The sequence below is a fragment of the Phocoena sinus genome, chromosome 3 (genome assembly GCF_008692025.1).
Source record: "Phocoena sinus isolate mPhoSin1 chromosome 3, mPhoSin1.pri, whole genome shotgun sequence".
NCBI lineage: Eukaryota > Metazoa > Chordata > Mammalia > Artiodactyla > Phocoenidae > Phocoena > Phocoena sinus.
Window position 1 is genome coordinate 2,423,257 of NC_045765.1, and position 23,231 is coordinate 2,446,487.

Here is a 23,231-nt window from a genome sequence, read left to right on the forward strand (position 1 = left end):
GAGAAAGTGGAGCTGGGAGTTGGGGTTTTGAAGGATAAGTAGGAGTCTTCCAGACGGGAAAGGCATTCCAAACAGAGGGAACAGCATGGGCAAAGGCATGGAGGTGGGAAATCATAATCCTAATGAGGATGATAACGTTGATAACAACGGTCCACAAAGCCCTAGCCCTGTGCCTGGTACCTGCGTTCAGGACAGCATGGGGGTTATTTGTTGAACACTTACCACGAGAACACAACATTCCTACCGGCCAGCTATTTTTGAGCATCCCATTTTAAAATCAAAGAAAGCAGGCACAGAGAGATTAAGTGACTTGGTTTAGGATCACCCGGCCCTTCGGCAGGCAGCTGAGCTGGGAGTGGGTTCCTGGCCCGGCCCTCACGCCCGACCCTCACTCCCAGCCAGCTGAAGCTGGGTCAGCTGGGACCTGTCTGAGCAGCAGTGGTCCCCTGGGATGATGGAGCCTGCACGGGAAGGCACAGCAGCCTTGACCTTCCCCGGCCCTCACGTGAGGATGCTGACCAGACCGGCCAGCAAAGGCATGGCAGTCGGACGCGAAGGTGTCTGGGGAGGCCCGGAGGCCTGGTCTGCCTGCTGAGCTGAGGGGGGGAGGGGGCCGATGGGGGAGGGGAGGCGCCCGGAGCTTGTGCTGACGCTGGCAGAAAACTCGCTTCAAAATTTTATCAGCTCAGCGTGGAGGAGGAGGATGGATGTGGTGAGAGAGACCAGGACCTGCATGGTAATGGGCACTGCAGCCCCCAAGGCTGCCCCTGCCCACACCCCCAATCCGGCCCGCAGCAAACAGTCACCTAGTCTGTCCCTCTGCCTCTGGCCCCCTGTGTTTAGTGCTAATTGGTGGGGGCGGGGGAGGGGCAGACGGGGTCAAGGTCAAGACTGGGAAAATCTGCCCCAGCTCTCCCTCCCACACACAGTGGAGACCAGGAGACCTCATGGAATCCTCACAGCATCGCTAAGAGTTGGCATGGTTGTTACCCCCACTGTACAGAGGAGGAAACTGAGGCAGAGGACAGGGCCCGAGGCAAAGTCACACAGCCAGCACACCACATGGCAGGGCTGCGTTCGGAATCTGGGCAGTCCAGCCCCGGAGTTCGCTCTCTTCTCACCACCCCTCCCCCAGCCTTCCGCCATCATTTCTGGTTGTGATCACACGGGCTCCCGTGGGGTCTACGGGGGCTTAGGGCTGGGTTTGCAACCCGAGTGCACCACCTGACACGTTCAGGCAGCTCCGGGTGTGTGCGGGCTCGCACCCACGTGTGTACCAGCCTGGGTGGGCACGGTGGGGCATGGGACATGTGCCTGTTAGGGTCTCCGGGCACACCTGATTCCATCCGCATGAAGACAGTCACGGCTGCCACCCGCCACGTGGCAGGCCAGAGTCCAACGCGCTACACACACACACACACACACACACACACACGCACACACACACGATCTCGGCGAGTCTCCCCAGGCCCAATCCAGGTAAGGATGCTGATACCCTCCATTTGACGGCTCCACTGGCTACACCACCAGGAACAGCGGGGCAACAGACCCCACTGCCCTCCCAGCCAGGGCCTGCCCTTGACCGCCACATCTCTGTTTAGGCGGCTGACCTCCTGGGATATCCCCACTCTCATCACTGCCCAGTCGTTCTACAGAGCTCAGCTCAGTGGAGCCCCCTCCTCTGGGAAGCTGCCGTGGATTTCCCCATCCTCGCAAACCCTGCTAGTCTCCACGTGGGCCATCTGACCACAGAGCCAGCAAACACCCAGCTCGAAGGGCCAGAGTGGGGGCCGCTGGAGACCAGAGAGACTGGTGACCTAGCCAAAGTCACACAGCGCCCCAGCTTCCCACTCGGCCGAAATATGGGACCTGTCAGGTCTCTGGGGGAAGTCCGAGAGTCGATCAACCATCAGTCACAAAGTGCAACCCCAGCTCTCCTCCAGCTTTCCCAGGAGGGATAAGATTGTCCCCCGCGCGTCCGTCACTGGCCTATCCTCACCCCTGTTGCCAACACACCTCCTGGGACAGGGTCTCACCTCCTGACACGTGCCACCCCCCTTGGACCCCTGACCCCCCCCAAGGTCAGGGCCTGCCTCTACCTTCACAGCCCCAGGACGCACCTGCCCCTGACCCCAGACTCTCCCTGAACCATACCTCTTCCCCTTGGCCCTTCACAGGGCTCAGATCCTCCCACTGCAACTGTCCCCGCCCTCGGACTTTAAGGCCCGCCTCCTGGCTCCTACCTTTGCGTGCGCCCACCTCCCCCCCTCGACGACCTTCCAACGCACCCCCTTTCGGCCTCCAGATCTGCGTGCACGCGCAAGCCCCGCCTCACCTCGCTCGCGCACGAAGTAGGCCAGGTAGAGGTCGAGCTCCTTGACTGCCACGCCGATGTGGTGCGGCTGCACGCAGAGCACCGGGTGGCCGCACTGCGCCGCCTTGACCAGGCGCTCGCCGTCGGTGCTCTCCAGCGGGATGCCCTTGAAGAGGATGACCATGACCAGGTCCAGCCGCCACACCTTGTCGGCCTGGCGCAGGCAGTCGATGCGACGCATCTTGCCCTTCTGGTCGGGGTTGGAGAGCACGCAGCCCGGCGCCTTCTTGCCGGTGATGGCCAGCACGAAGTCCTCGCGGCACTCGGGCCGGATGTCCTTGCGCAGCTTGGCCAGCAGCCGCGACGCCCATTTCTGCTTGACCTCGGCCTTCTCGCCCAGCAGCTCGTCCTTCACCGCGCGCTCCTCGTCCTTCGACATCCGCTTCTCGTGCTTCTTGAAGTACTTGCGCTTCCGCGCCTGCAGGTTGAACCAGGTGTAGGCGAAGGCGCGCACGTGAGGCAACAGCGCCTCGATGAACGGGTGGAACTCATCCTGCGGGGCGGTAAAGACCAGAGGTCAGGAGGTGCTGGGGGCCGTGGACCCACTGCCCCGCCCGTAAGAATGAGGCCGCAGGGGCCCCAGGCAGACCCGCTAGAAGGAGGGCCAGGCAGAGGTGTGCAGGGGGCTGCTGCAGATCCCTCCACGTCCTGGGGAAAAAAGTGGAGGCCAGAGGAGGGGACCCAGCAGAGGTTCACTGGATCGTTTGAGAACCCATTGCCCAGATGGGGAAACTGAGGCTTGGACCACGTGGGAGGCACAGATGAAGGCAGCTGTTCATGGAGGACTGTCTTGAACCCCAATGTACAGACAGGACAAGCTAGGGGTCCCAGGTGGAGGCTGATGGGGACCCTTTGTACAGATGGGGAAAACTGAGGATGGTGGAATGCTGGTGGCACAGATCCATTCTCTGCCTTCTAGAACTGTGGTCAGCAAACTTTAAAAGTACCATAAAGAACCGGATAGTGAGTATTTTCGTGTCTGTTTCAACTGCTCCACTCTGCACTGTAGTGCAAGACTGGCCACAGAGGAGATGTAAGGGATGGGCATGGCGGTGTTCCAATAAAACTTTATTTATAAAGACAGACGGTGGGCACTGGGCCCTGTGACTATAGTTTGCAAACCACTGAACTAGAGTGTGAACTCAAATGTCCAGAGCGGGGCTGAGCACACACTGGATGCTCACGATTCCAGGAGCAACCAGGCTCAGAGGGTCATTTGGGGCTTGTCTGTCAGACCTACTGCTCAGCGGAGGAAGCTGACACCAGACAGGGGTCCAAGGGCTGCCTCAACCGGCTCTTGGCAGTGATGAAAAAAATGAGGACAAGACATCATTCCTACAGCCCAGATGTACAGGCAGGACTGGCTGAGGTCCACAGGCCAAGATGGGCCACCTGGATGTCAGGGGCTGATGGAAGGGGCGGGGGGCGCGGTTCCTGCATAGAGGGGGTGGTTCCTGCATAGATCCATTATAGGGGTGGGGAAAGCTGAGGCCCAAGGAGGCAAGAGAGCAGAATGCACCAGAGAAAGGGGAGCTCAGCCTGGAGAGAGAGGCCCCTGGGGGCCAGTTCACCCTACCCTGTCCCCCATAGACCTATTCCACAGATGGAAAAACCGAGGCCCGGGAGGCTCAGCGACCTGGCCAGAGCTGTGACTTCAACATCCCCCTCCCTCTGCCCGAATGGTGCTGCTGGGTGGCCACAACACCCATTTTATGGATGAAGAAACAGACCCCAAGAGGGGACCCAATCACGAGGGGCAGAGCTGAGACAGGAACCCACATCCATCTGACTTCCCCACGGAAACAACGGCAGCCGCCATCTGGCCCCTCAGAGAATAACGTGGGGCCATGGGAGGCCCCCATCCCCTTCTACAGGGGTGGGATGGGGCTGTCTCATTCTCGCCATTTTTCAGCAAGGGAAACAGTCTGCATAACATCCAGGACCTGGTTTCTCAGTCTCAAGGGATGAGAAATTCAAGGAGAAAAGAAGACAGAGAAGAGAAACTTCGGTTCCCCCTCCCCGCTCTTGCCTGGGGGCTGTGCTGGGCTTCTTGAATGGGAGTGATGTCTTTTCCTAGCATGTGAATCTCATTATCTGCCCAGCTCTCAAAAGCCTGTAATGCTATTATTATTATTATTATTGACATTGTTGTTGCTGTAAAGATTATTTCCGTTGCTTACAATCTCCCTGGGGCAGGAAAAGGCCCGAGGCTCCACTACGCTTTGTGTGATGGCGAAGCTAAGCTCAGAGAGGGGCAGAGACCTGGCCAAGGTCCTGGAGGGTCTCAGAGTCAGCATAAGGACAAGAACCCAGGACCCCATCGGCCCCTTTCTCAGAGCAGCTTGCTCTCCGTGAGGCCGGGGTCTCTCGGGGAGACAGGGAAACCGCTGCTCTGGGCCACGAATTGGTTTTTCTAAATGGATGGGACAGGCTTGCTCCCACCTCCAGGCCTGGATGCACACGGTACCGCCCACCCAGCGCCCCTCCCTGCCCTGAGCTCCATTTCCCCTGGGCCACCTCTGGCCATGGGGTGCTGGGGCTGGGGGATGACCTCAGATCTCCTCTATTACTGAGGCTCTGAAAATAGCCTCCTGCCCTCGCGGGGTGGGGCAGAACGGGGCTCCGTTTGTGCCAGCCCAGCTCCCCCATGCCACCGGCCCCCAACGTGTAAGTCACAGTAACAGCTGTGGTGGGGACCAGACCACGGGGCCCTTTTCCGCCACTCCCCCATCCCGTCCCCACCCCAGCTGACCTGCTGAGGCAGAGGGAGGATAGAGGGGGCCAGTCCCCTGTCAGGTCCTATCCAACCTCAGAGGTGCTTTTTCTGTGTCACCATGTCACTTGACATGCCAGCCCCAGGGGTGGGGAGCGATTCGCCCAGGGTCACACAGCCGGTCAGCAGAGCCGGGACCAGAGCCCAGGTCGTCTGGCCAGAGAAGCTGGAGGCACAGGACACTGTCCCTTGTGGAGGGGACGCCAGGGTGGCAGGAGGCCTGGGCAATGGCTGTGGATGCCACCCGAGGCCTGGAGCTTATTGGGGCGGTAATAAGAGGTAGCTAGGAAGGGGCAGCTGGAGTGTCAGCCAGCAGGCCTTCTTGAATGGGTTGCCACCTCTTCCTAGCAGATGAACCCCATTACCTGCCCGGCTCTCAAAAGCCTGCATTACGCCATTATCATTATTGATGTTGTTGTTACGATTGTTTTGGGCCCAGACTCTTCATCCCCTTGAACCCCTTTGTCTCTGAGCCCCCTCCCCCTTTTCTGAGCTCCTCTCCTCTTCTGGCTCCTCCCCTCTCCAAGCCCCTGTGCCCCTGCCTTATCCCTACCCCCTCCTCCCCGGGCCCTCTCTGGGGAAAGATGCCAGGGAGGCGGGCAGGGGCGGGAGCCCACGTCACTGGTGACCCCAGCTGGTCCTGGAGGAAGACAAACAGCCTGTAACTGGGTCATGGACCTGCTGCCCTAGCCTCCCACATCCTCTTGGGGAGGTCAACCCAGGTGAGAGGCAGGCCTGTCACTCTCTTTGTCCCATAAGACCTGTGACAACCAATGCCTCTTCCCCAAGCACTTCCCAATATGCCCTCACTGGCTGACAGGGCAAGGGAGACAGCCAAGGCAAGCTAGATGCCAAGAATCCTCCCAAACTCCTAGACATCCCTCAAGGCCCTCTCTCCAGTGTTCCTTCCTTCAGGCAGCCTTTCCTGCTCTCCTCAGGGTTCTCCCAGACCCAGCCTGGACCACACAACTTGGGGTCTCTGAGTCCAGCTCAGTTGCTCTCCCCCAACCCTGAGGCCCAGGGCTGAGGCACTCACTGCCAGGCAGACTTGTTGAGGGAATGAGCTTGGGTGACAACAGCCTCCATTTTCACCTTCTGTATGATCCAGGAACAAATCACTGTTCCACCTTGGGCCTGTTTCTCATTCTGTACAAAGGGCAGAAAAGGACACTGCACCCTTTTGGGGGTTGGTGGGGGGGCTTATCCATTGCCCTGGTAATCAGAGCTGCAAGGGGAGGGGAGGCAGCAAGACCAGGCCTTTCCCAGAAACCCCACTTGGCCAAGGCAAGTTAGATGCCAAGAATCCTCCTGAACTCCTACACATCCCTCAAAACCCTGTCTTCACTGTTCTTTCCTTCAGGCAGCCTTTCCTGCTCTCTCTGCTGGGACTTCCTGGCAAAAGAGGACAGCAGCAGCTGGGAGGTCCAAGCCCCTGCTGGGCACTATGGACTGGTCAACTGTGCACTGGATTGTGCCCCACTCTGGGCCTCCCTGTAGCCCTCCCATCCTGAGAGTCCAGGGCAGCAAACCAGGACGTGAAACTCCAATTCCCAAACCAAAAGTTTTCCACGAAGGATTCTCTCTCCTTCATTCACTCAGTGATTCAACAAACATTACTGAGAATCTTTTATCCATCCCTAAGCTTTTATCTCAAACCCCTATGCACCCTTCAAAGCCCTGGTTCCAATGTCCCCTCCTCCAGGTTAAATGTCAAACAGCAGAGCTCATATTCGAACGCAGGCCCATCTGGTGCCAGAGTAAGTGTTCCTAACCTAGAGTGGTTCCTCCCCTCAAGCTCAGAACATCATAGCTTATGAACAGCTCTTATCCAATGAAGGAGAGATTCATTTGGTTGTTCAACAAACATTTACTGAGTATGTACTTTGTGTCAGCTCCATGCATGATGCTGGGGACCCAGCAGTGTCCTCCGCTCAGCCCTCACCCAGATCCTGACGTGGGCAGGGATGGACATTAAACAAGCTAATAAACATGGAATAAAATGCCAGGTTGAACAAAATGCTCTGGAGAAATTTAAAGGAGTTTGAGGAGGGGGCAGGGGGTTGTTTTTTTTCAGCTGGGGGGGTGGTCAGCGAGGGTCTCTCATAGGAGAGGACACTTGAACAAAGACCTAAAAGATGACACTCCACGGTAGGAGCTTTGCAGGTGGAGAACACAGTACATGCAAAGGTCCTGAGGCAGGACCATGCCTGATGTTTGGGGAGAACAGCGAGGAGGCCGGTGAGGCTGGGGCAGAGTGAACAATAGGGAAAGTGGAGGTGGTGAGGGCAGGAAGGTAAGGACCCCTGGGAAGACTTCGGGTAAACTAAGTCCAGGGAGTAGAAAGTCCCCACCAAAGTGACGAGCGAGTCTGAGCCCTGGGTCTCCTGACTTCCCTCTCCGTGCCGTGGTGTCCTGGGTGGATGCTGGGGGCTGAGCCAGAAGGCCACGGTGTGGGGGAGACAGACAGGGAGCGAGGCGGAGCGTGTACTGAACTGTCAACTCTACGAAATGGGAACAACTGTTGTGCCCACTGCCCAGAGGGAGAGACTGAGGCACTGAGCACTGAAGCCACCGGCCCAAAGTCACGCAGACAAGGAAGGAGCTGCGCTGGGATTTGGACCTGGGTGCCTCCTGACTCCCTGGCCCCACTTGCCAGCTCCCTGAGTACAGGGTCTGGCCCCATCCTCGGGACTTCCCAGCAACGCCCGTTCTGCACCCCACCTGCTCTCTCTGAATCCCGTGTGGCCCGCTTCCCAGCTCAGCCCTGGGTCACGTGCCAAAGCGGCAGCACGGTCCTGACAGCCCCTCACCTACACTGTAGCCCCTCGAGGGCACGGCTTTGATCTGTTTCATCCACTGCTGCGTCCTCAGCATGAAGATCAGCGATGGAGCAATCTCACCCTTTGCCTGTTCCCTATGCACACACCCCGACGGACAAAGGATGCTGGTACCCACGTGGGTCTGGCCAAACTCAGGGAGACCCTTGACAGGGCTGGGCGGGCGGCGAGGAAAGACCAAGAGAGAAACCCTGGCTGGGGGGGTCAGGGCTCAAGGTTTGGGGGAGTCACCACTGTCCCTGTCACCCGGCCCAAGCTGAGCAGATAGCGACAGAAGGAAAGGAGGGCAAGTTGCAAAATGCCTATGGGATGTTTAATACAATTATTACTTTAGAGGAAACCACAATCACGGCCAAGCTTATTTGGCACCTACTGTATACCAGGCCCTGTGCTAAGGGTGAAACATCTGAAGAAGGGCTAGATCACCTGCCCAGAGACACACAGCCACCTGGGCGAGATCTGCATGCAGATGCAAGGCCGCCCTGGGTCTCTGCCCGGTGACCCATCAGGGCACGTACGTGTGCACATCTGCACGCTCACGCGTGTGGGAGCGTGGCCTGCAGGCACTACGTGCCGAGGGTCTACACACACCCAGGTGAGGGGGCAGTGTACGCGCGCGGGTCGCTGTGAACACGTGCTTTCGTGAGGCAGGAGGTCCCAGGACATTCGGCGTGTCCCGTCCATTTGGTGTGAGGAAGGTAGGAGGTTCAGGCAAAGAAAGAGACATTGGAGAGAGAGAGAGAAAGAAGAGAGATATTGGAGGGAGGGAGGGAGGGAGGGAGGGAGGGAGGGAGAGGGAGAGAGAGAGAGAGAGAGATGGAGAGAGGGAGAGAGAGAGATATGGAGAGAGGGAGAGAGAGAGAGGGAGAGGGAGAGGGGGAGAGGGGGAGAGAGAGAGAAAGAGAGAGAGAGAGAGAGAGAGAGAGAGGGAGGGAGAGAGGGAGGGAGAGAACGCTGACTCGGCCAGAATCCCAGCGTCGTGATTTACAAGGCGCCGACCCTGACGCGCAGAGGCACCTCCACCGCAGAGAAAAGATGGGGGAGAGACACAGACACGGAGAGAGACAGAAAGAGGGAGAGAGATGTGGGGCGAGCTTGTGAGTACAGGAGCCAATCAGAGGCCATCAGACCACAGGTGGGGGGGGGCCACAGGGAGCACCCACCTGCCCAGCCTGGCCAAACAGCCAGGTGGGCAGTGGCCCCGAATCCCCAGCCCCACCAGCCATGCTGTGCCACCCCGGGCAGGCCCTAGCCCTCTCTGGTCTTGGCCCCTGTCCCAGCCCTGAGGTGCTGGGGGACCCTCAATCACAGCAGAGCCTCCCAGAACCCACACCAGGCTGGCCCCTCGTGCCTTCCCCCCCAAACCCGCAACAGACACCCGGCCCATAGGAGATGCTTAATGAAGATCTATGATATTCAATCAAGACAAAGTCGGGGACCCTCTTGCAGCCTCAGTCTCCCCACTGGAGAAATGGGGTAAAAAGAGTGCTGCCCAGCAAGGCAATGATGTGAAGGAATGAATGAACGAGGAAGGGGGCCCTGGCAGCCGCACCGCCGTGGCTGCAGCCCAGGCCCAGCCTGCGGCCCCGGGGAATCCTGGGCACTGCAGCCAAGAGGGATTTGGCCCCAAACCCGGAATAACTAACGTGGCGGTGGAGGCGGGCGGGAGGGAGGCCCAGAGCGGGGCAAGCGCGGGGAGGCCGGCCTTCCCGGCGGCAGGATTTATGGAAGTAACGGCTGCCCCACACAGTTCCTCTTCAGAGTAAAAGTGAAAAGCACTTGAGTCACCACTGAAACAGGGACGGGGCTCCCAGAATCCTCCAGGGCCACCCGGGCCGCGGCTGCCACCCCCTCAGTGGGCAGGACCCCGGGGGCACAGGGCGGGCTGGCACGGGAGCAGCCCACCTGCCCGCCCCCCCTTCACACGCCCCGAGCCGGTCTCGGCTCAGGGTCCGGGTCGGATCGGCTAAAAGGGAGCTATTTTAGGATGGGCTCAGGTTGTAAAATTAGTCAAGGGGGGAGACGGAGGCCCAGAGATGGAGAGACAGGGAGAGCCAGAGATGGAGAGGGAGCGAGACAAGGAGAGGGAGAGACGCAGACAGAGAGGAATGGGTAGGGCGCGATGAGATAGCCAGGAGTGGGGGTCCTGCATGGGTAGTCTGGGTCCTTCCGGGTTCCCCAGCTGGAGACCACAGACCAGGCTGGGCCTGCAAACAGCTGCGAGGATTACACTGAAGGAGTCCTGGGAGGGGGACCTGGGTTCCCCTCCAGGGTGGGGGCACCCATGGGAGAAAAAGCAGAGGAGGAGGAGCCCCCTGCGCTTGGGCCACCCCATCCCCATCCTAGCCTGGGAGCTCCCTGGTCCTCTCTCTGCCTGTCTCTGTCTCCCGGTCGCCCTGTCCCTTGCACACAGCAACCTCAGGTATTTTTTATTGTCACGTTTCCACCAAGAGCCCGCCTGGCTGACCCTTGCCCTGCGCCCCAGGGAAAGCCAGGCCCGGGGAGCGCAACACCAGCTCTGGTTCTCACTGCCACCCACTCTGGGCAACGTGGACGGAGCCCGAGGAGTCCTAATGGGGGAATTCCAGGGCCCAGTGACAATAGGCTGCCGTCCAACCTCCTCGCCTGGAATAGCCTCCCTGGGCTCAGCCCCCTTGGGCGGCTCCAGGAGCGAGCACGAGGAAAGGGTGGAGGAGGCGGGGGCACCCCGGGGCCACCCAGGCCACCCCCTAAGCCCAGAGACTGGGAGGCCCAAGGTCACCGGGCAACCCTGACTAGGACCCTCGTGGCCCTTGGGGAGCTTCGGGCGACAAGAGGCAGAGGAGGGCCAGTGATGACTGCGTCGGGGGACCCCCAAAGTTGCTCTGGAGGGGAAGGAAGGTCTGGAGAGGGGCAGGGACGTGCCCAAGGTCACCCCGGGGTTGATGGGTAGGACAGGCCCTGAGACCCCCTAAGCACCAGCCCTTACATTCCCCCATGGGGAGCCAGAAACTGGAGGAGCTGGAGGGGGCGGGTGAGAGGGAACCTGCCATGAGTGAGGGGCACCCTCGGATCATGAATGGGGGACCCCCATTGGAGACTGGCATCCACGTGTTCTCTGTACCGTGGTCCTCAGGACACTCAGCCACCGGCTTGACTCCCACCTCCCTGTGCCCCACACTTCACAGCTTGGAGGCCACACTGCCCCTCTCCGAAACCTGCCTTAGCTCCGAGTCACTTCAGGGGAAACTGAAGCCGGGACCCCAATGGCCTAAGGACACACAGAGACCCGGGGTGGGGGCAGAGCTGGAGGGTGGAACCAGTAGACCTGGGAGGGTGCCCCCCCCCCCCCCGCCATGGAGCTGGGGGAGGGAAGGGGTCCCCCAGGGGCGACCCGGGACAGGGGCAGTCGCCCCCTTCCCGCACATCCCCTGGGTCATTGCACAAGGGCCGAGCCCCGGGCAGTCTGGGAGCTCGGCCAGGGGTGAGAGGCAGCGGGCGGGGGCAGGGGCAGGTGCCGGGCTGGCGAGGGCGTCCGCAGCGCCGCAGTGCCCGGACCAGACCCCGGAACGCCAGGCCTCCCGGCTCTTCCCGGCGGCGGCGGCTCAATAACTCACAATCGATGCGGCGAAAATATGGGGATGGGGTTGAGGGACGGGGGGAGGGGGTGAGAGGGAGACCGAGCCGGGACGTCGGGGCCCCCCTCCCCCCACTGCTGGCGCCTCCAACTTTGCGGGCCCCCTCCCCCTCCGCGCACACGTGGGCCAATAATGGGGGGAAAGGCTGTCCAGGGCCTGGGTGGCGGCGCACAAGCGTCGGGGGGGGGTGGTCCGGGGAACGCATCAGAGGGGTCCTCGTGTCAAGAGTCCCCGGGCAACCAGGGTCCAACCAGGACTCCCTCGATTCCTCCTAGGGGCAGGCCTGGGTCGAGGCCTGGGGCTCGCGCAGAGCCCCACCTTTGGCCTTCTCCCGGGCGCCCCCCGACCTTCCTGGCTGGGGTGGGGGAGCGCGTCCTGCGTCCGGGGAGGGCGAGGCTGTAGGGCGAGCCCGGGGGAGAGGTCGCGGGGGGCGGGGCGGGAGTCCCCGGTGAGGGTCCCGGGTGGGGGGGAGGTGTCCCCGGCCCAGCCCAATCCCCCACCGGACCCCGGCCGGCGGGAGGGACGCGCGCCTTTTTCGTCCCGCCTCCTCGGGCTTCCAAACTCCGGGGCCGGGCTGCGGGGGACGCGGGGCCGGGGCACAGTGGGGCGCGGGCCGGGGGCCGGGCGGGGGGCGTACCTGGGTCAGGCAGAGCGGGGACGAATACATCCCGGGCGCGGCGGGAGGCGCAGGGCCGGCCGGAGCGGGCGCGCTGAACTTACTGAGTCATTTTTCCAAACCCCCCCCCCCCCCCGCGGCCGCGGCCGGCGCGCTCCTCGCCGCCTCCTCCCTCGGTCTCCCTCCCTCCTCCCTCCCGCGCTCTCCCTCCCTCCTGCGCCCGACTCCCTCTCTCTCTCTCCCTCTCTCTGTCTCTCTCTCCTTTCCTGTCCCCCCCCACCTCCTCCTCTGTCTCTGTCTCTCTCTGCGTCTCTGTCTCTCCTCCCTCTGGCAACCTCCTATCTCCCTCCCCCAATTTCTCTCCCCTCCCACCCCGAACCTCCCACTTCTCAACATCCAACTTTCAAAGAAACGAGGGAAAAAAGAGCGCGAGCGAGGAACGAAAGCCGCTCCCCCTCTCCATGCCTCCTGAACCCCCATCGTTGCTTATTATTACGAATTTCCAGCCGCCCTGGGCCGGGCCACCGGACGGGGACCCACGGGCCCACGCACACCCCGACCACAGCGGGTCCCCCTGGACCGCCAGCCCGAGTCGAGTGGGCAGGGGGTGGGTTGCTGCAGGACATTTGGGGTCCATAGGTGGACTCTGAAGACACCCCCCCCCAACCCGCCCCGAGCGAGCCGGGAAGTTGGAGAAAGGAGCGGGGTGGGGGTGGGGGGGTTGGGAAAGAACGAAGAAGTGACGTGTGCAGAGGCCCGCGCGAGCGCGCCTCTTTCCCCTTAAAGATGTACAACCCGGGGTGCTTGGCGGGAGAAGGGGTCCCACGGCATCCTCTCCCCCTGCTCCTCCCGAGAGCCAGACAGGGGCTGCAGTTCCCAAGCAGAGGAGCTTGGCTACAACTGCCCTTCCGTGGCCAGAAGGGCCTCAACCAACAGGGGAGCCTCCAGAAATCTGCTGTCTCCTCCTCAGCCAGCATCAAAGGGGAACTGGGAGTTGGGGGGGAGGCTTCGGCCTCCCCCATATGTCGCCCCCGTACCCCAGGAGTAAGGTGTCCAGGCAGTACCTCAGGCTGGCCAGATAAAACCTCGCAGCCTCTTCCCGAGTGTCTGGTAATTCCTACTGCCCACCCCCGCAGTGTGCCCATTTCATGGATCCAGAAACTGAGGCATGCGGAGTGGCTTGGAGCCCGGCTACCTGGCCCCAGGGCCCACACTCTGCGAGCTTGGTTGTTCTCCCTCTGGAATAGATGGGCAAAGACCTGCCGCTGACAACTAGCCTCACCCCTCCCCCAGTTCACTCCAAGAATCCTCCCAGGCTCGCTCAGAGGCCTCGGGCCACCTAGCAGACCAGCATGCTCCCCCATTGGTGTCCTCCCCTGTGAAGTGGACGAACAGTGCCCACCCCATGCGGTTGATCAGCATAAGAATACTGGCACTTAGCAGCGCCTTGACCTTCCGTCAAATATGCACAGAGACATTCTTAGAAAGCTTGGTCATTTTGCCCCGTGTGTCCCAAGTACAAATGATAACCTCTCGCCAACTTCGGGCAGCTGCCCCATGCCCAGGGGCATGGAAGACGCCAGCAACTCTGTTATTCTCCCCGTGTTACAGGGGAGGAAACTGACGCCCCAGGAACGGATGCTACTGACCTGGGGCCCTGGAGCTGGACCAGAAGTGAGCAGGATTCATCCAGGACACATATGCCCTCCGTCCCGCCGGCTCCCCCCTGCACGTGGGTGACGGTCATTCAGATAGCACTTCACAAATGGTTTTTTAAAAAAACCCACTGTGCAGCCACGGGGGGCATTTAAACCCCAGAAAGAAAGGGAGAGGCAGGTGTCTGGGAATCCAAATGCCGACGTAACATAAAGCAATATTTTATTATTTAAAAAGACGCCATGAACACCTGGAGGGCAGAATCCCCAATTCACAGACATTTCCAAGTACACGTTGGCTTCGGAGCATTCTCCCAGGTGGCAGTGACCCCCAGACTGCCCCCACGCCTGCCCGACGGGCAGCCTTCCCAAGGCAGTTTAGGTTACTCTGGAAGGCACAGTTTGGAGACCACAGACTCTCTCGCTCTTTCTCTCTCTCTCTCTCTCTGAACCTCAGTTTCCACATCTGTAAAATGGCAACAATAGACGCATCTCGCATTTTGGAAGTCTGGGCAGATGGGAATCCTTAAGATAACGTGTGGGAAGACTGAGTTACTATATTAGTGGTGGCAGGTGCCAGTTCACAAACATCAGTGAAGCGTTACATATATATATATATATATATATATATATATATATATCATCCAGTTTAGCAGGAGTGGTCCCTACAGTGTACACAGTAGGTCCGAAGCAGGCCAGTTGCAGTGCAGGGTTGCAGCCTGGGTCTATGTCTTCTCCCTCCAGTAGCTAAAACTCCCTGTGCCTCAGCTTCCCGCTCTGTGAAATGGGACGGTAATAGTTTCTACCCCTCTGGGCTGTTGTGGGTAAACCAGCCAGTGTTTGGACCGCACCTAGTGTTTTCTAAACAAAGCAATTGCTGGATTGGACCTGTGTGTATAACATCCCAGAAAGGGGCCGCATGATTTAGCTCCCGGCACTTTGGCGCACAGTTTAGCTCATTTTAGTTTAAAAAGGTACTCTCCCCATCACTCACTCTTAGGCTCAGATACGGACTGTATCTGGGATTGTCCCAGATACGGACGCATGAGGGTGTTGACTGTCACCCTGTAACACTAATGCCAACAATTTGGAGCCAGCCACCGTGTCCATCTGTGGGGACCAGTTCAGCAGTGCCACCCGGGGGGCACAGGCTGGAATACTATGGAGCTCCACAAAAGAACAAGGGACCCCCACATGGAGACGCCTCCAAGAAACGCACAGGGGAAAGCATGCTGCAGTGCAGGACTCCTCCCCCCTCAGCATTATGGACCATCCCTGGTGGGGCCGTCTTGGGCACTGTGGGGTGGAGCAGCATCCCTGGCCCCCACCCCCTGGATGCCAGGAGCCCCCCAGTGTGACAATCACAGGTGTCCCCGGACATTACTCAGTATCCCCTGGGACAGAACCACCCCAGTTAAGAACCATTGCTGTAGACTCAGCAAGTAGACTCAAGATCTCATTTGGGATTTTTTAAAAAAGAATATACATATATCCTTTATAAGAATATATGTGTATCCTTTATAAGAATGTGTATCTGTTACATGTGGAGTTGCTCAGACAAAGCTGGATGAAATAGGGCTTTTCTGGAGTAGGGGGTCCCAGCGGGGTGGGGGTGATGAGGAAGGTTTGATTTTTACTCTGGGTACTTTTGCATCCTCTTTAGATGTTCATGAGTCGCTCATGTTATTAAAAAGCAAACTTAAAACATGTGAGTGGAATTCACAGCAGCACTTTCAAAAGTGAGAGCAGCTCAGGGAGGGATGATCAAAGCCTGAGACCACCAGGGAACTCCACAGCGGCCGTACCCAGCGAATAGAGGACACAGCCAGGGGGCCAGGACCTGTGAAAGCACGGCTGACATTGCCACCCCTCCCGCAACCTTGTGGGGCATCCTGTGTGTTCCCATTTTACAGATGAGAAATTGAGCCTCCAAAAGGGGATGTTAAGGTCCTCTGCCTTGAGAAGTAACGGGGTATGACGTATGGGCTGGTACAGGCACAACACAGAGACACACACACACAACATGCCACGAAGAGACACAAAGACACGCAGAAACACACCACACGGAGACACACAGATTCTCACACGTCACACAGACTCCAGCAGATACAGACACCCAGACCCGAGGGGACACACACAGACTCATGCAGACTCACACAGAGACACACAGACCCACACGAGGTCATGGACAGCCCAAACACAACACATGTGCAACCAGCCACAATAACACACACACGCCAGAACACAAGTATACACTTACGAGCACATGAACCCATGGACAGAACCCCTCCCACTATTTATACACTGGCACACACACACACACACACCCGGTGACACACAGCACCCGCATTCCTGCTCCCCCCTCATGGTTGTCCTCCCCGCAAATGCGCCCACAGCTGGGGTCTTTGCTCTCCAGATCCTGCAGGGACCTGGCTCGGACGTGGAGGTGGGGGGAGGGCGCGATGGGCTTGGCTCCTCCCCCTCCCACAAACGCAGGTGCCTGTTTACGAGTGTCTGCGTGCCTCTGTGTGTGGCTGTGTGTGCACCTGTGTGGGGGCAGAATTCTGTACACGTGTGGCTGTGAACAGATAGCTGTAAGAGCGTGTCAGGAGCGTGTGCTGCTGACTGTGCACCAGGTGACAGGTGGGGATGGAGGCCAGTGTGGTGGAGGGCAGTGCCCGGGCGTGGGGTGGGGGAGCGCTGCGTCTGAGCACTGGCAGTGGGTGTAGGGCAGGGTGAGCACGGGGAACGGCGGGGCGTGAGGATGGGTGATCTTACCTGAGCTTGGATCCCTGAGTGTTGCGTATGGATGCATCCCTGTGTCAACGTGGGAGCCCTTTTCTCCTCTTCCCAAACAGCCCCCCAAAAGGGAATGCAGGTTGAAAGTTGAAAGCAGAGACTCCCACCTGGCCTTGGGGCTTTTATATTTAGAAAATTATATAAAGCGCCCTGGGGTGGGGATGGGGGCGCGACGGGGATTCCCCTGGAGGGGAGAAAACAACCCTGTATGCCCGCCAGGGGTCTGGCCCGGTCCCGGGCAAGCGCTGGGAGGTAGGGCTGGGGACGCGTCTCCCTGCCCATCCGGGCGAGGGGGTCTCCTTGGCCACCCCCCTGGTCCAGACTTAACCCACGCGCTTCGGTAACCATCCATCCCTCGAGACCTCCTCTGGGGGGGAGGGGGGACCCCCCCGCCGCCCCGCCCCCCTCTGGGCCACGCGCACGCGCAGCCCCTGGCGGGAGACATCGGCGCCGAGTGATCGCGTCCCGGCGCCACCTCGCGCCCGAACCTCAAGCTGGGACCACCTGGGGCCGTGCAGATAGGGGACGCCGAGGCGGGGGTAATTGGAGCGGACGGGGTAGGGAGTGAGAGGAGAGGACAGAGCTTTGGCGAGGTGGAGGAAGCACCCGTTCCCCATCCGGCAGCCCGGGTTACAGGAGAAAAGGAAATGGGCGAGGGGGGGGGAGAGTGTAGACCCATCCCCAGGAATAGTCACTCAGCGCGTCAAACGCACACAGCGACACCCAAGTGTCCCCTGAGACGCAGCCACGCGACACAGTTCCCCACTCACTGGCAATCCCCTAACCTCCACACACTCATACGTGGACACCCCCATGGTCATCCAGGGACATCACGTCCCCCGGGACATCCAACTCAGCCACACGGCTTCACAACACCGCCCCACGGGGACCCGTGGCACAGTCGCCCAGTTACCCTAACACACACACACACACACACACACACACACACACACACACACACACACACTGTCCCATAGCCGCACAATGCTCTAACAACACGCAACACAACACACACACACACAGCCACGTGGATGTGCAGACACACAGATACATAAAGGAGAGGACCCCACGCCCGGGGACCCACGGACCCACAGACAGGCGTGGGACCACCTAGCTGCACAGACCCGCGAATGCACCCCCGGATTCCCGTGCTGACTCGTTTGAGAGCACAGGGGCCTCCAAACGCACCCCTCGAGTGAAGATGCCACTGACACCGGCGGACCGGACACCGGAACCCTCAAGTGCAGCTACCGGCGCTCGCGGGCCTGGGGCGCGCCCGGCGTAGACCCGGTGACCCCTCCCGGCTGGGACCGCGGCGGGGCTGGGGTCGGCCGAGGGGCGGGGCTCAGGCGGCGCTAGGGCCGGCCGGGTGGCTGCCCCTGCGCGGCGCCGAGAGCGGCCGCCCTCCCGGCTCCAAGTTCAAGGCGCCCGGCGGCGGCCGCTGCGCGCTCTCCGCCCCTCTCCGCAGCGGCCATTTTCCGCTAGCTGGCGCGCCGCGCTCGCCCGGGCCGGGGCAGCCCGCGGGGGCCGCCGCGACCCCCGCCCCGCACGGCCCCATTGGGCGCCCCCTCCCTGGGCCCGGCTTCCCAGCCGGCTGCGCGCTTGGGGGTCTTGCGCCCGGAGCCGCGCCCTCCCGCCTACCTTCTCCCGCCGGGCCAGGGAGGGGGCGGAGGCCTGGCCTGTGGGGGACCCTCTCCCGGGAGCCCCGCCCTCCCCTCCAACTCCTTGGTGCCCGAGAGAGGCCCCCCACTTGGGGTCCCCCGCTGCGCCCCGCGCGCCAGCTCCGCCCCCAGCCGCGGGGGTGTTGGGTTGGCGGGCGGGGGTCCCGGGGCGGCGGGTGTGTGGGGGGTCCCCGCATCGAGCCCCTCCCCCGGGCGGCCCCCGCCCCCTGCCCCCCCAGACCTCTCAACTTTCGCCCGGAGCCCACGCACCACCCCAAAAACTCCCCGGGCGAAAACGAAAGTGGGGGCGGCGACGTACCATGGCGCTGCTGCGAGGAGGCGAGGCCGGCGCCGGAGCGAGCGCGCTCGGTCCCCGGCGAGGGGGGGCCGGAGGCGGCGGGAGGAGGCGGTGAGGGAGGGCGCGCGGGGGAGGGAGCGAGCGCGCGAGGGAGGGGGCGCGCCGTGCCCGCCCCCCCGGCCCAGGACCCTCCCCTCGGCCCGCCCTCCCCCCGGTCCCGCGCGCCGCCCGCGCCTCAGGCCGCTCCGCGACCCGGCCCCGGCTCTGGCGGCTCTGGCTGCGGCTCCATCCCCGGCCGGGCCCGCGCGAGGGGAGGCCAGGCGAACGGCCGCGGCGGCGGGTCGTGGGGCCCGGGTCGGGCTCGCTGCGGAGGGAGCGGATCCACCTTCACGGCGTGCGCGCGCTCACACACACACACACACACACACACACGCAGACAGCTGGGGACACTCGCGGCCCGGGCCTCCTCGACTCCGACACCGACACAGAACACACACCGACGCGCCTGCGGCGTGTTACAGGCACACACAGTCTGCGGGTGTCACCTAGATACACCGGGGCCCACGCTCACAGCCGATGCAGTTCTTGGACGCACACCTCCTGCAGGATGCCACGAACAGACTCACACTCACAACCTGCGGTGTCACCCAGACAGACACACGGGGACCCACATGCTCACAGCCTTTGGGGTGTCACCCAGACACCCACAGCCTCCACGCTGTCACATACACAGACTCACAGCCAGCAGGGTGTCACTCAGACAAGCACACAGATTGACAATCGTAGAAAGACATTTCAGACCGCGGACTGAGCCACACGCCGACCCCCCCCCCCAAGGACCCCTCCCCCAGGCCATTGCAGCAGCCACCCTTGCCCCTGAGTGCAGGTGTCCCGGATACACAGATACAAACACGCACAGCGGGGAGACGGGACAGATGGGGACACAGACAGAGACTAGGACACTGAGGGTGACAGACCTTGGGGGCAGGGGTTCCCTGGGGTCCCGCAGGGGCTCCAGGCGGGGCGGGGGGCGGGGAGCGCGCGCGGCGGCTCGGTAGGTGTGGGGGGAGGCGGGCGCCCCCTCCCCGGGTCGAGATTAAGGGAGAAGCCTCCGCAGCGGGGGGAGGGGCCGGGCCGTGGAGGGTCAGCGCCCCCGCCCCTGCTGCGCTGGCTGCTGCGGGCTGGGAAGCAGTGCCGCAGCGCCCCCGCCCCCCACCACGCGCTCTCCCGCAGTCCCCCCTCCCCCGGCAGCCGCAGAGTAGGCACCGCCCCCTTCTCCCCGCCCCCTCTCAGGCTCTGCGTCTGGCGCAACTGGGGGACGACGGGAGGGGGGCTTGCCGCGACCTGGTGGGGTGGAGGAGGTTCTGCTGCCGTCCTTCTGTCTGGGTTTCCCCCTGCCTGCGACCTCACTTCCCCCCAACTGGGGCTCCAGTATTCAGGGACCCCTTTGGGGAGGTGGTTCTCAGCTTCCCCAGGGAGGACGCCAGGGTTTCGGGCGGGGGCAGGCAGCACCCCGGGAACAGAATCAGGCCCTGGCCCGCCCTTCTGGAGCCATGGCTGACTCTGGGGTCTTCTGGAAGTTAATTCTGTGCGTTGTTGGGCACCCCGGGGGCCGGAAAATCTCAGGCAAACGGTGGTTAACAGCAGCTCTGCCTACATAGTAGGTGTTCAGTATGTAGCCAATATCTCAGGCGTCCAGGGAGCGTTTTCCGGCTTCATCTGCACATTCCTTTCCCCATTTTTAAGAAGAGAAAAGTGAGGCCCAGAGAGGGGGAGCTCCTCAACCAGCACGTCAGAAGCCCAAGGGTCCCAATCCTAACGGCTCTTCCAGGGTGCTTTGCAGGTGAGGGGGTGAGGTTCTGGAGGTGGCCTCCCCTCTCACAAACCTGAAGCCAAAAGGAGCCAGGGTGGATACACCGGCTCTGGCTCCGGAGAAGAAAGGGTCAAGAGGATAGAGACCCCCTGCTCTCAGCTCGACTCTAATCTGCCTCTGTTAATCCCCAGCTTGAACCCTCAGCTCCTCCCCTACCTCAGGGAATTAGGTACCTGGGAGAAGAGGCGAGGAGCGGGGGTGGACTGATGTCAGCCAGGCAGGGATTCGGGTCCAGATGGCAGTAGTAGGGGCACAGAAGCTGTCCCCCAACCATCATTTTCCCCACAAGGCCACCCCTGGGCCTGCAGGCATAGAGTTAAGTGCTTTACACGAGGCTATGCATTTACCCTCATAGCAGCCCCATGAGGTGGGTGGTGCTATTACCTTTTTTTTTTTTTAATTTTTATTGGCACGTAGTTGATTGCTATTACCTTTGTATCCCCATTTCACAGATGAGGAAACTGAGGCTCAGATTGGTTTAGACTCTTGCCCAATTTTACCCAGTCGGTAAGTGATGACTGATGGTCCGGAGGACACTTTCCTGACAGTGCATCTCCTGATTTTGGCTTCTTTTGCGAGAATCTCCCAAATTACCAAGTCCTGGTTCCTTTTTGCTTAACAGTTCTTCCCTCTATCTATCTATCTCTTTCCTCTCACATTTTGCTATAAGCAGCGAGAAGAAACGGGGCTGCACCTTCGACACTTGACTTGGAAAGTCCCCTCTGCTAAATATCCAAGTTCATCACTTACAAGTTCTGCTTTCTGTATAACTATAGGACACAACTCTGCTAAGTTACTGCCACTGTATATAAAAGATCCCCTTTCTTCCAGATGTGTTGGCTTACATTTCTTCCACCCTAGAACATTCCCCAAAGACAGACTGATTAGTAAGCACATAAAAAATGTCCAGGCTTACATAGACCAAAGAAAGGATAATGAACAATGAGAACCTACCATGCTTTGGCACCCATCAAAATCAGTAAAGATTTCTAAGTTGATAAAACCCAGTGCTGGTGAGGATGTGGTAAGACAGGCATTTTCCTAAATTGCCTGGAGGTAAATGTGCATATGAACTGGGAAGGCAGTTTGGCAGGCATGGCAGAGGCCTAAGCCAAGTTCAAACCTTATGGTCCAATTTCCAGGAGTCTATCCTGAACTTGGGAAAAGGTATGTATGCCCCTCGTCGCCATAGACTTGTGACAATTGCTATAAATCAGTGTTTCTCAGCCTTTTTTTCATTATCCCCCCGACTTGTTTTAGACATTGCTTTCCTAATCACCCCTTATGAAATGTTAATACCCAGATATACTGAATATTTGTTTATATACTGAATGTATATCTGCGTTTTGTACATTAAAAGAGTAAGGTTTTTTTCCACCCCCCCCAGGACTTATTTTTGTCCCTGCTGAGAATGCATGCTATAAATAATGGTATAGCCTTCTGATGGGATGATACAATCCTTTAAAAAGAAGTTTCAGGACTTCCCTTGGTGGCGCAGTGGTTGGGAATCTGCCTGCCAATGCAGGGGACACAGGTTCGAGCCCTGGTCCGGGAAGATCCCACATGCTGCAGAGCAACTGGGCCCGTGAGCCACAAGTGCTGAGCCTGCGCGTCTGGAGCTTGTGCTCCGCAACAAGAGAGGCCGTGACAGTGAGAGGCCCGCGCACCGCGATGAAGAATGGCCCCCGCTCGCCGCAACTAGAGAAAGCCCTCGCACAGAAACGAAGACCCAACACAGCCATAAATAAATAAATAAAAATAAATTAAAAAAAAAGAAGTTTCAGTATGAAAAAGGCAGCTACCCCAAGAGAAAGTGTGCAAAAAGCACGCAAACAATGAAACATGGGTGACCAAGAAGTGCGTGAAGAGATGTCCAACCTCTTTAAGGATCAAGGAAATGCATGACAAAGCCACATCAAGGCCCTGTTATCATTGCCCCAAATTGAAAACGTCCAACAATACCAAATGATGGAGAGGCTGTGGGTACACAGGGCTCTTCCACACTGCAACCACTTTGGAAAACAGCCTGATATTAATGACAGCACTGAACATTCGTGTGCCACATAACATAGCCTTTCCTCGCCCAGATACATATCCACAAGAAACCCTGGCTTTTTGCCCCAGGAAACATGCCACAAAATCATCATTACTGCACTGTGAAGAAGGCGGGCACCCAGAAACAACCCAATTGTGCTCATTGCTGAGAGAATGGAGAAGTGCATTGTGGGAAATTCATCCAGTGGCATGTTAATCAGCAGCCACAGTGGTGTTCTCAGCCACAGGCGAACAGTAAGGATAGACTTAGCAACGCTACCTGGAGTGGAACAAAAAATTCCCAAATAGTAGACGCGGCACGAGTCCCTCTTTATGAATTCAGAGTAACTAAAATGAGACGACATTTTGGGGAAATGTATATTCGAGATACAATTATTTTCAAGAAAAGAGAGGATTCAGGAGTATGGTTAACTTTGGGGAGAGGAGCCCAGAAAGTAGGATGGGGAAGAAGCACTTTGAGGTGTGAGTTATTGTGAAAGTTCTGTTTACCCGGGTGGTATTTATTTTGAGGATTTGGGTATTTATTCTATTAGCAAACATTTAAATTTACTAATAAATGGAACAATGATAAGTGCAAGTCGTGAGTCAGACTGGGGTTAAACTCATGCCAGCATCTAAATCCCAAATAAACAGCTAAATCACGAACTCAAAATTAGGCTGTTCTGGGAACACT

At 59.5% G+C, this 23,231-nt stretch overlaps 1 protein-coding gene across 13 annotated transcripts in view; it reads right to left on the reverse strand.

The window, feature by feature from the left end:
• NFIC (nuclear factor I C) overlaps window positions 1-23,231 on the reverse strand; it is a 117,694-nt gene that overhangs the window by 63,569 nt on the left and 30,894 nt on the right. For 4 of the 13 annotated variants that reach the window (XM_032628542.1, XM_032628535.1, XM_032628540.1 and 1 more), the window contains exons 1-2: window positions 18,652-18,783; window positions 2,336-2,867 (exon numbers count right to left, since the gene is read on the reverse strand). In XM_032628542.1, coding sequence (XP_032484433.1) covers window positions 2,336-2,867; window positions 18,652-18,654 — 535 coding nt within the window. In that variant the 5' untranslated portion in view covers window positions 18,655-18,783. Of the gene's footprint in view, window positions 1-2,335; window positions 2,868-12,238; window positions 12,401-16,650; window positions 17,024-18,651; window positions 18,784-19,607; window positions 19,791-23,231 lie in introns of those variants that run through there. The other 9 variants (XM_032628543.1, XM_032628534.1, XM_032628541.1 and 6 more) reach the window with 6 other exon arrangements.